Source organism: Schistocerca serialis, chromosome 5, assembly GCF_023864345.2.
Source record: "Schistocerca serialis cubense isolate TAMUIC-IGC-003099 chromosome 5, iqSchSeri2.2, whole genome shotgun sequence".
Taxonomy (NCBI): Eukaryota; Metazoa; Arthropoda; class Insecta; order Orthoptera; family Acrididae; genus Schistocerca; species Schistocerca serialis.
In genome coordinates, this window is record NC_064642.1 from 655,644,948 (window position 1) to 655,658,139 (window position 13,192).

The window sequence follows — 13,192 nt, forward strand, 5'->3', positions numbered from 1 at the left end:
GTGGGCTCTCCTCTCTCTTTTGACTATTGCAATTAATCTTAAAACTTGTGGTCGAAATAGCAGAAGTTGAAATTTTCGTTTGAACACTTGTCAAAGGCGTGGTAACGCATTGCTGCATTTATCACACTATGGTTAACTTGGCTGTATAATCATTAGATTTTTTTGTAAGGTTCCCAGCAGTTGACGAGATAGCAAATTCAGAAACATTTGTAAATAAAATGAAAAAAAGGGATGGTTAAGTAATAGAAAGGGAAACATATTTGTGGTTGAAAGATGTTTATTTTAATAAATAAAATTGAATTTACTTGTGAATGGTGACCTCACAGAAAAGAAATAAATAAAAACAGTTTTGACATTAACAGTTCATCAGCATACTTCACATAGGCCTGCAGTAAAGTGACCAGTACATTGGAGATGAACACAACGAACTACCGTACTAAGTGACCATCACATGTGGATACTCAATTTCAAAATCTGAAAGCACACTAATTTAATGAAAATTGTAAATTAAACTTCATTAAATGATTCTGTAATCATTGAAAAGTGGTAAAAAAAAAAATAAAAAAAGAAAAAAAAGAAACTATCCAGAGTTTTCTGTTTGGTTTCTTATTAGCATGAGAAATTAATTGAAATGGGTTTTAGTTCACTGCAGCACATTGTGACTCACTGCGAAACATAATGTTTCAGCTGGCTTCAGTGTCTAACCCCCATCTGGCAGTCTGCGAATGGATATCACCAGCAAATAAAGAATAAAGATAGCATAAAATTTAAAGTCTTTCACACTCTGTGCAGCCAATGGGTGGCACAATATTCTGTCTCCAGTACTCCTTGCTGACCTCACTGCCAAGACTGCGACTGAGACACAAAACATCTTACAGCACTGCTGCATCTACTTATAAAGTGTCACAGATGCCACATTGCCTTGTTCATTACAATGAAAATTTTTATACTGCAGCCATTTTCATTTTGCAGATAAAACAGTAAAATTCTCCATGTATGAAGAAATAAGCTACCTTTCTTGCAGTCATTTGTCACCTACAAACCACATTAGAATTCTATTGGCTCTCTTGTTACTGACAAAATTCATATTGAAACCTTTTTGCAAATTGTTATATTCAATGAAAACATGTTTAAAATTAATAAAACAATTATGTGGCCAGTAATTCCAAATCTTCTTTCAACAGTCTTCTATCTAGTGGCCACAAAACTCATAAATTCACCATACTCAAGTGGTAAAAGCCTTTTTAATGGTTGATTTAAATTAATTAAACATTACTTTTAAAACACTGAATATTTAATGTCACTGAGTCTGGAAACAGATAATGGATGTGCCAACACTGCTCTGATTTCATAATACTGAGGAGAAGTGTATATTTTGGCTTAATTTGCTTAGTTGCAAAATATTTTTTTGCTTGTAATATTGGTGAATTAAAACATTGCACTCACATGCCATAATATAAACAGATACATTTTATTTTCTTAGCATTTCAGGTTGTCATGCAGTGAATTTGATAAGTAAATTACAATTATTAAATTTGCTATAATTTGCATAGTTTTTTACATATAAAAATATTATAAGTGGTGATGAACTTGTCTCATCAATGTATTCAGTTAGGGAACTTTGGAAATAATGTAGTGTTTCTGGATCGTGTGATACTAAATATCCATGATTTTCCTTGTGTCTGTCTAGTTTATGAGTGTAAAACAAGTATCACTAAAGGCATATGTTGGACACATCTTCTGCTTACAATAAGTTAGGAAGGAATATTATTTTTAAAGCAGAAAGAAGACAGTGTTTAATTATGAACAGATCTATATAACTCACAATAGGCAGCTTTCTAGCATACAGCATAACAGAAACAGATATTGCCTCTGCGATCACCATGGTAATTAATATCAATTTATATCTGAATAATGTGTGTGTCTGTTTTAATAGATTACCAACAGATTCATAATGAAATTTTTTATATTTTTTATTGTGTTAAAGCAAATAGTTTTGTCTGTCACTCAGTACTTTGCTTTCGTTTATTAATGTTGTATAATGCTGGATCAATTCCACATGTAGGTGCAAAATATTCATTATATTGAAATCTGATGTAAGTAAAGCATCTAGTTCCATCCTTGAACCTCTTGCAGGCAAAAAACTAGGCATACTAATAGGTGCACATTGCATTTAGTGTCTTATGAAGTTTGTTGTGAAGAAATTTGAATAGAATAGTAGCTTTCATAAATACAACAGTATAAACAACTCAACCTTATTATAGCTCACCGAGGAGCACAGTATGCAGCCATGAAACTTATTTGACCACTTCCCTTGTGAATTCATGCTGTCACACTGTTAAAACATTATTAAAATCAAATTAAAATCATTTCTGCTTGAGAACTTCATCTACTCCACAGATGAATTTCTGAGCATATAATATCTGTGTTCAAATATAGTAAGGAAAGTAAATAATTTAGGAATAAAGAAGACCGGTCACTGAATAGCACAAGCATTGAGTTGTGGACAGGTGCACACAAAAGAGAATGTAAACTTTCCAAAGATTTTTGTGAACTGGTGTAACAGTGTGCATTTATAACTGTGCATATAAAGATATTAATATAATAGAGGGAAACATTCCACGTGGGAAAAATATATCAAAAAACAAAGATGATGTGACTTACCAAACGAAAGCGCTGGCAGGTCGAAAGAGACACAAACACACACAAACATATACACAAAATTCAAGCTTTCGCAACAAACTGTTGCCTCATCAGGAAAGAGGGAAGGAGAGGGAAAGACGAAAGGATGTGGGTTTTAAGGGAGAGGGTAAGGAGTCATTCCAATCCCGGGAGCAGAAAGACTTACCTTAGGGGGAAAAAAGGACGGGTATACACACACACACACACACACACACACACACACACACACACACACACATATATACAGACACAAGCAGACATATTTAAAGACATATATAAAGATATAGATAAAAACAAAGATGATGTGACTTACCAAATGAAAGCGCTGGCAGGTTGATAGACACACAAACAAACACAAACATACACACAAAATTCAAGCTTTCGCAACCAACGGTTGCTTCATCAGGAAAGAGGGAAGGAGAGGGAAAGACGAAAGGATGTGGGTTTTAAGGGAGAGGGTAAGGAGTCATTCCAATCCTGGGAGTGGAAAGACTTACCTTAGGGGGGAAAAAGGACAGGTATACACTCGCGCACACACACACATATCCATCCGCACATACACAGACACAAGCAATTTGTGTGTCTATCAACCTGCCAGCGCTTTTGTTTGGTAAGTCACATCATCTTTGTTTTTAGATATATTTTTCCCACATGGAATGTTTCCCTCTATTATATTCATATCATTATTCTGTGCATATAAAGAAATATACTTCTAGATTTATTTTACATTTGTGTGATTGCTTGTCACCTTTTCTGTGATATGTGTTTCATGAAGTTTGAAGGTTTGAACATTTTCAGGCTGCAGAACTGCATGAATGTTGCATGTGTATCAGAAGTGATGTCAGGGTGCAACAGATAAAATAATGTAAGCTTAGGCTTCCGTGGCCGTTGTCTTCTTCAGTAAAATTCTTCAGGGTATCAGACCGCATCGCCATAATTTAAAATGTGCCAACGTTTCAGCCAGTGTTGCAGCTAGCCTTCACCAGGGCCTTATGTTAACTGCTAAATGAACACACTTGGTTCCTTAAATAGCTGCACGAGAAAACCGTGTTGTTACTTGATTGGCTGTAAAAGGAGGAGGAGGAGGGGTGAAAGGTATGCTTTATTGGTGTTTCCTTTATTATCTGTCATTGGCTGAAATAGCTGTTTTCTATTGGTCTTTATATTAATCCACCCCATTGGAGGAGACGGACGAATAGCGGACAGGTGATGGCTGTGACGTCACACTGTTTCCATGCTGTCCAGAAGCCGGCTGCGGCGTGGCATTGCTTTGTGTGCTCGCGACCACTACTGCGGCTCTCCGCGTGTCTGCATGTGCCGCCACGGCTCCGCCGCTGCTCCGTAGCCCTGCTATTGCAGGCAACCAAGACCTCGGAAGCTTGTACCCGTCCTCTCTATTCATGTTGGCGGGTCTTTTGGCTATTTCTATCGCCTCTCTAATCTTTCTTTTGAAAGTGAGAGGCTGTTTCGCCAGAACGCGGGCTTCTTGAAAAAATATTGGCCTCGGGACCGGATGACGCCACTGATAAGACGTCACAGCGCCAGTTATCAACGCCGTTGCGCAACGACTTCCTTATCGCAACTTGATTTTCCAGCAACACGGGCCTAGTAATACTAGGGCCCGTGTTGCCCGGCTGCCTCGTCCAGCAGCTAAGTCCCACTCAAGGTCACCCGCCTTACACGGCGGCATACGACCAGTGCAAAGAGTTACAGTTGCCCGGCTGCCTCGTCCGGCGGCTAAGTCCCACTCAAGGTCACCCGCATTACACGGCGGCATACAACCAGTGCAAAGAGTTACTGTAACTCTTTGCACTGGTCGTATGCCGCCGTGTAAGGCGGGTGACCTTGAGTGGGACTTAGCCGCTGGACGAGGCAGCCGGGCAACACGGGCCCTAGTATTACTAGGCCCGTGTTGCTGGAAAATCAAGTTGCGATAAGGAAGTCGTTGCGCAACGGCGCTGATAACTGGCGCTGTCATGTCTTATCAGTGGCGTCATCCGGTCCTGAGGCAGCTGCAGGCTCATTCGACTCGAGGCAGCCGCACGCTACACATCGCCATGCCGTACCGCCGTAGAAGATACATGAGGAGGAGCAGACTTCCAGTGTACAAGACAGTGGATACATTTTCAATTACAGCAAATGAGACTGGTCAACAGGAGTTACTACAAGGACGTATTACTTTTGTTGGTTGCAAGATTCAATTTTCTTGTACTACAACAGAAGTAGTTAGTGGCAATGCATGGTTAACAATTGCTGTTGTGAGAGGTACTGACAAGTTACATGGAGGCATTTGAGGAAACAGCCCTCCAGTCTGCACTATTACGTCCAAATTGTTGGCTTCGCTATGTCGATTACTTTCGTTATCTGGCCGCACGGAGAAGAGGAGTTACAGAACTTCCACAAGCACCTTAACCAACAGCATAGGAAAATTCAGTTTACAATGGAAACAGAGAAGAACGGGGTGCTGCGTTTTCTCGGCATGGACGTTTATCGAAAACCTGATGGTAAACTTGGCCACAAAGTGTACAGGAAACCAACCAATACGGACAGGTACCTTCACGCCTCCTCCCACCATCACCCCACGCAGAAGAAGTCCGCCCTGCACACTCTAACGAAGAGAGCGTACAGGATAAGCGACGAAGAACATCTGAAGACAGAACTTGAACACCTCAGGTCCATCTTCGGAACTAATGGCTATGGGAAGCAGATGATAGACAGCACCATGTCGACAAGGGAGATGACTAATAGGGAAGAGGAGAAGGAGGCACAGAGCATTGGTGTGTTACCATATGTACAAGGGGTCACCGAACGTATTGGCAAAATTCTACGAAAAGCCGACATCAAACCAATTTTCCGAAGCAGAAACAAAATATCAGACATGCTCGGTTCTACCAAGGATGCAGTTGACAAACTACACACAGCTGGCGTGTATGAAATTGGTTGTGCGTGTGGATTAGCCTACACAGGTGAGACGGGACGTCCGATTAGCACAAGGCTCTCGGAACATGAAAGATACATCCGCCTGAAACAACACACTAAGTCAGCAGTGGCGGAACACCGAGACGAGTGCGGGAAACCAATATTTTTTCAAGAAGCCCTCGTTCTGGCGAAACAGCCTCTCACTTTCAAAAGAAAGATTAGAGAGGCGATAGAAATAGCCAAAAGACCCGCCAACATGAATAGAGAGGACGGGTACAAGCTTCCGAGGTCTTGGCTGCCTGCAATAGCAGGGCTACGGAGCGGCGGCGGAGCCGTGGCGGCCCATGCAGACACGCGGAGAGCCGCAGTAGTGGTCACGAGCACACAAAGCAATGCCACGCCGCAGCCGGCTTCTGGACAGCATGGAAACAGTGTGACGTCACAGCCATCACCTGTCCGCTATTCGTCCGTCTCCTCCAATGGGGTGGATTAATATAAAGACCAATAGAAAACAGCTATTTCAGCCAATGACAGATAATAAAGGAAACACCAATAAAGCATACCTTTCACCCCTCCTCCTCCTCCTTTTACAGCCAATCAAGTAACGACAAGGTTTTCTCGTGCAGCTATTTAAGGAACCAAGTGTGTTCATTTAGCAGTTAACGTAAGGCCCTGATGAAGGCTAGCTGCAACGCTGGCCGAAACGTTGGCGCATTTTAAATTATGACGATGCGGTCTGATACCCTGAAGAATTTTATTGAAGAAGATAAAATAATATTACACTGCCATTTGACTGTGTCACAAACTATCAAATAACTTTTACAAACAAATCCAGTTTTTAGAAGCAGCTGAAGTTGGTGGGAATAAATAGCTGCATCCATTATGGATAAAATACAATAAATAAATCACTAGAAACAGACAGAACTCGTGTTAGATTTTGAATTGATTGTGTTGTGTGATTAACTTTTCCCATAGCTTGAATTTCTCATACAGTGGACAGTCCCAGGTGACTGGAGGAAGATTTGGGATGAAAAAGTATTGACCAAAACCTGCATTAAATCATATTTGTCATTAACTGATCTGTTGACAATTATTATGCTTATCAGCATTTTTCTGTGAACTGCACCTTTTATATGCTTTTTCATAATCATCACTTTTACTGAACATGTGTTAAAATTTTGATAGATTCTAGAATTGTACTGTTGCAAATAAATAAATAAATATGGTTGATGAAAATTATGTTAATTCTGTTATTTGTAGCCAGCCTGGCGGCACATTCCTGATGAAGAAAGGCAGTCTATGATTGCTTATCGGGCATCAGATGTTCGTTTTAGTTGGGCTCAGCATGCAGGAGATGAAACTTCATGGCCAAGGACATGTGGCTATATTAGAGAGGGGGAAGGTAAGACAAAAGGATAATGGAGCTGCTACATGGCTGACGTCATGTAAGTCACATAATCATATATGCAATACAACTATTTCCTTTACTGCTTGCTCAATATACAGATTGAATAGCATCGGGAAGAGGCTACAACCCTGTCACACTCCCTTCCCAACCACTGCTTCCCTTTCATGCCCCTCGACTCTTATAACCGCTATCTGGTTTCTGTACAAATTGTAAATAGCCTTTTGCTCCCCGTATTTTACCCATGCAACCTTCAGAATTTGAAAGAGAGTATTCCAGTCAACATTGGCAAAAGCTTTCTCTAAGTCTACAAATGCTAGAAACGTAGGTTTGCCTTTCCTTAAGCTTTCTTCTAAGATAAGGCGTAAGGTCAGTATTGCCTTACGTGTTCCAACATTTCTACGGAATCGAAACTGATCTCCCCCGAGGTCGAATTCTACCAGTTTTTCCATTCGTCTATAAAGAATTCGCATTAGTATTTTGCAGCTGTGACTTATTAAACTGATAGTTCAGTAATTTTCACATCTGTCAACACCAGCTTTCTTTGGGATTGGAATTATTATATTCTTCTTGAAATCTGAGGGAATTTCGCCTGTCTCAAACATCTTCCTCACCAGATGGTAGAGTTTTGTCAGGACTGGCTCTCCCAAGGCTGTCAGTAGTTCTAATGGAATGTTGTCTACTCCTGGGGCCTTGTTTCAACTTAGGTCTTTCAGTGCTCTGTCAAACTCTTCACCCAGTATCATGTCTCCCATTTCATCTACATCCTCTTCCATTTCCATAATATTGTCCTCAAGAACATCGCCCCTGTATAGACCCTCTATGTACTCCTTCCACCTTTTTGCTTTCCCTTCTTTCCTTAGGACTGGGTTTCCAACTGAGCTATTGATATTCATACAAGTGGTTCTCTTCTCTCCAAAGGTCTCTTTAATTTTCCTTTAGGCAGTATCTATCTTACCCCTAGTGAGATAAGCCTCTACATCCTTACATTTGTCCTCTAGCCATCCCTGCTTAGCCATTTTGCACTTCCTGTCGACCTCATTTTTGAGACGTTTGTATTCCTTTTTGCCTGCTTCATTTACTGCATTTTTATATTTTCTCCTTTCATCAATTCAATTATGTTAAAAAGGTTTTAACTTTGCCATTTCCAACTAGGGTGCAGGGGAACAGTAGCACAGCCTTAGAGAACATTTTTATTCATTCTTCATTACGAGATGGGCATACTGTTAGTAAAATGGTGGATGGCATTCAGACCATGATGCACAAATTTTAGCACTAAAATGCTGTTGTACTCAATCAAATGTCACATATAATTACAAACTGTGTAGGAAAGTTAACCCAACGGCAATAGAGCTTCTTAAACATCATCAAGGAACAAAAGTGGCATGGTGTTTATTTTGCCAATAATATAGATGACAAATATAATCCTTTCCTTAACACATTTCTCATGCTCTTTGAGAGTTGCTTTCCATTAGAACATTTTAAACGGGGTACTAGCAGTAAAAGGCAGCCTGGATGGCTGACTAGTGGGATAAGGATATCATATAGAACATAGTTGGAATTATATAAAAATGTAAGAAGTAGTTACAATCAAGCTCCAGTAGTCCATTACAAACTGTACTGTAAGGTGCTTAAAAATGTTATTAGGAAGGCAAAGAGTTTGTGGTATGCAAATAGAATAGCTAATGCACAGGATAAAATTAAAACCATGTGGGCAGTTGTGAAGAAAGTGTCTGGTCAGCAGCACAAGGTCGATGATATAAAGTCAGTTCATAGTAAAAATATTTCTGTTACTGATAAATCAGATATATGTACAGTGTTTAACAACCATTTTCTGAGCATTGCTGGTGAATTAAATCAAAATTTAGTTTCTAAAGGGAATCGTATAACTCTGTAGGCGAACGTCTTTCCGAGATTGATGTGTGAAATACTCCTCTGTGATACAGACAAGTGGGAGATTGAGTCAATAATTAAGTCACTGAAGACCAAGGACTCTCATGGATATGATGGAGTGCCTATCAGAATGTTAAAGTACTGTGCTGCACATGTTAGCTCTGTATTTAGCCATATTTGTAAGTTTTCCTTTAGGAATGGTCACTTTCCTGAATGATTAAAATACTCAGTAGTAAAGCCGCTTCACAAAAAGGGAGAAATGGATAATGTAGACAATTTTAGACCTATTTCTACGCCATCAGTGTTTGCTAAAGTTATTGAAAAGACTGTGTATGTAAGGATAATTGATCATTTTATGTCACACAATTTGCTATCAAATGCACAGTTCTGCCTTAGTAGCCGTTTAACAACTGAAAATGCTATATTCTCTTTTCTCTGTGAGGTACTGGATGGGCTAAACAAAAGGTTTTGAATGTTAGGCATATTTTTTGATTTAACTAAGGTGTTTGATTGTGTTAATAACAATATATTGCTTCAGAAGTTCGACCATTATGGAATACAGGGAGTAGCTGACAATTGGTTCACCTCTTACTTTAGCAACGTACAGCAAAAGGTCATTATTCACAGCGTGATGTGGGGTCTGAGTGGGGTGCAGTCAAATGGGGGTTGCCCTAGGGATCAATGTTGGGGCCACTCCAGTTCCTTATTTATATAAATGGTATGCCCTCTAGTTTTATGGGTAACTCTAAAATATTTCTGTTTGCTGATGACACTAGCTTGGTAGTGAAGGATGTTGTGTGCAACATTGGTTCGGTTTCAAATATTGCAGTTCATGACGTAAGTTCGTGGCTTGTAGAAAATAAACTAACGCTGAAACACAGTAAGACTCAGTTTTTACAGTTTCTAACACACAATTCAACAAAATCTGACGTTTTAATTTCACAGAATGGGCATATGATTAGTGAAATTGAACAGTTCAATTTTCTAGGTGTTCAGATACATAGTAAACTGTCATGGAAAGCCCACGTTCAGAATCTTGTTCAAAGACTTGTTGCTGCCATTTTTACTATTCAAACAATATCTGAAGTAAGTGATCGTTCAACATGAAAATTAGTCTACTTTGCTTATTTTCATTCGCTTATGTCGAATGGTATTGTATTTTTGGGTAACTCTTCCCATTCCAAATGGATATTTTTGGCTCAGAAACGCGTGGTTCGGGCAGTAAGTGGTGTAAGTTCGCGAACCTCTTGTCGCTCCCTGTTCACTAGCCTGGGTATTTTGACATTGCCCTCTCAGTATATATGTATTCTTTACTATCATTTCCTGTTAACAATATCAGCTTATTCCCAAGAATCAGCAGTTTTTACTCAGTTAATTGTCAGCAGAAATCAAACCTGCATTTGGATCGGACTTCCTTAAGTCTTGTGCAGAAAGGTGTGCAGTATATTGCTGCATCCATTTTCCCTTAAGCTGCCACAAGAATTCAAAAATCTTAGCAGTAATCCACGTGCTTTCAAATCGAAGCTGAAGAGTTTCCTCATGGGTCACTCCTTCTATTCTGTCAAGGAATTCCTAAAAAAATAAAGCTTATTCTTGTTGTATTCTTGATTACATTTACTTAAACTTATGGCTTGACATTTTTTGGGTTCATAAACATTTTATTTTGATCTGTTATTGCTTTTACATTGTAATTTCATGTACTGACATGTTCCATGACCTTGGAGATTTCCTCCTCAATTTAGTTCTATGGAACTTGACGTGTAAATAAATAAAAAAAAAACAAATTATATTAGATTGTGTGTAGAAGCACATAAATGCTTTGTTTAAAGTATTAAGGAAAAAGAGCAAATAAGTTATGAAGGTGATGCGGTATCTATACGGGAAGGTTGCCGCTAAAGCCATAATGTTTAAATTTAACAAGTGTAACTTTATGGTCCAGACAATCAAAGGCCTCAACAAGTTTTTGGAATATGCAGGCAACATAATTTTTGTTGTTTGGTTCTACCAATACGTCATATATAAATAAAGTTAGACAAAGATAATAATCTATATTCACAAAACTTTCTGAAAAGATGAGAAGGAACTAGGCCATAATTAGAGTTATCTGCTCATTCCTTTTTTTATAATATTGTGTTAACTATAGCATGTATGAAATATGCCCTGAGTCAATGATACTACAAAAATAACTCGAGAGTGGTCCTATCAAGTCTGCACTGTATTATAATATTTTGCTAGAGGCATCAGCATCTTGTTGTTGTTGTTGTTGTTGTTGTTGTTGTTGTGGTCTTCAGTCCGGAGGCTTTTTTGATGCAGCAACACTCCATGCTACTTTATCCTGTGCATGCCTCTTCATCTCCAAATAACTATTGCAACCTAAATCCTTCTGAATCTGCTTAGTGTATTCATATCTTGGTCTCCCTGACAGTTTTTACCCTCCACGCTTCCCCCCAGTACTAAATTGATGATCCCTTGATCGTCCATGTCTCACTTCCATACATGGCTATATTTCATACAAATACTTTCAGGGAAGACTTCCTGATCCTTAAATGTATACTTGATATTAACAAATTTCTCTTCCTCAGAAACACTTTTCTTGCCATAGCCAGTCTACATTTTATGTTCTCTCTACTTCGACCATTATCAATTATTTAGCTCCCTAAATAGCAAAACTCATTTACTGCTTTAAGTGTCTTACTTCGTAATCTAATATCTTCAGCATCACTTGATTTAATTACCTACATTCCATTATCCTCATTTTGCTTTTGTTTATGTTCATCTTATGTCCTCCTTTCAAGACAAGGCCCCTTCCGTTCACGTGCTCTTCCAGGCTTTTTGCTGTCTCTGACAGAATTACAGGGTCATCAGCAAACTTCAAACTTTTTATTTCTTCTCTATAGATTTTAATTCCTACTCCATATTTTTCTTTCATTTCCTTTACTTTTTGCTCAATATACAGATTTAATAATATCTGGGATAGGCTACAACCCTGTCTCACTCCCTTCTCAACCACTGCTTGCTTTCTGTGCCCCTTGACACTTATGACTGCCATCTGGTTTTCATACAAATTGTAAATAGCCTTTTGCTCCCTGTATTTACCCCTGCCGCACTCAGAATTTGAAAGAGAGTATTCCAGTCAACATTGTCAAAAGCTTTTACTAAGTCCACAAATGCTAGAAATGTAGGTTTGCCTTTCCTTAACCTATCTTCTAATATAATTCGTTGGGTCAGTATTGCATCGTGTGTCCCAACATTGCTACAGAATCCAAATTGATCTCCCTCGAAATCAGTTTCTACCAGTTTTTCCATTTGCCTGTAGAGGATTCGTGTTAGTATTTTGCTGCTGTGACTTACTAAACTGATAGTTTGGTAATTTTCATGCCTGTAAACACCTGCTTTCTTGGGATTGGAATTATTATATTCTTCTTGATGTCCGAGGGTATTTCATCTGTCCCATAGGTCTTGGCCACCAGATGAAAGAGTTTTGTCCTGGCTGGTTCTCCCAAGACCATTGGTAATTCTTATGAAATGTTGTCCATTCCCAGAGCTTTTTTTCGACATAAGTCTATAAGCACTCTGTCAAATTCTTCACCCAGTATCATATATCCCATTTCATATTCATCTATGTCATCTTCCATTCCCATAATATTGTCCTCAAGTACATCACCCTTGTATAGATCCTCTAGATACGCCTCCCACCTTCAGGTTTTCCATCTGAGCTCTTGACATTCATACAGGTGGTTCTCTTTTCTCCAAAGGTCTCTCTACTTTTCCTGTAGGCAGTATCTATCTTGCCCCTAATGACAATGCTTTTGTACTGTTACATTTGTCCTCTAGCCATCCCTGCTTAGTCATTTTGCACTTCCTGTCACTTTCATTTTTGAGACTTTTGTATTCCTTTTATCATGTTTCATTTACTGCATTTTTATATTTTCTTGTTTCATCTATTAAATTCAATATCTCTTCTGTTACCTAAGGCTTTCTATTAGCCCTTGTCTTTTTACCTACTTGATTCTCTGCTACATTCACTATTTCAGCTCTCAAAGCTACCCATTCTTCTACTAATGTATTTCTTTCTTCTGTTCTCAACCATTCACCAATACTCTCTCTGAAACAATCTACAACTCCTGGTCCTTTCAGTTTATCCAGGTCCTATCTCCTTAAATTCATACCTTGTTGCAGTTTCTTCAGTTTTAATCTACAGTTCATAACCGATAAATTGTGGTCAGAGTCTACATCAGTCCCTGGAAATGTCTGACACTTTAAAACGTGATTCCTAAATCCCTGTTTTACCAT

At 39.0% G+C, this 13,192-nt stretch overlaps 1 protein-coding gene across 2 annotated transcripts in view; it reads left to right on the forward strand.

The window, feature by feature from the left end:
• The window catches only part of LOC126481470 (ADAM 17-like protease), a 147,681-nt gene that overhangs the window by 59,954 nt on the left and 74,535 nt on the right, over positions 1 to 13,192 (forward strand). For both annotated transcript variants that reach the window (XM_050105247.1, XM_050105248.1), the window contains one exon: positions 6,862 to 7,003. In XM_050105247.1, coding sequence (XP_049961204.1) covers positions 6,862 to 7,003 — 142 coding nt within the window. The remainder of the gene's footprint in view (positions 1 to 6,861; positions 7,004 to 13,192) is intronic.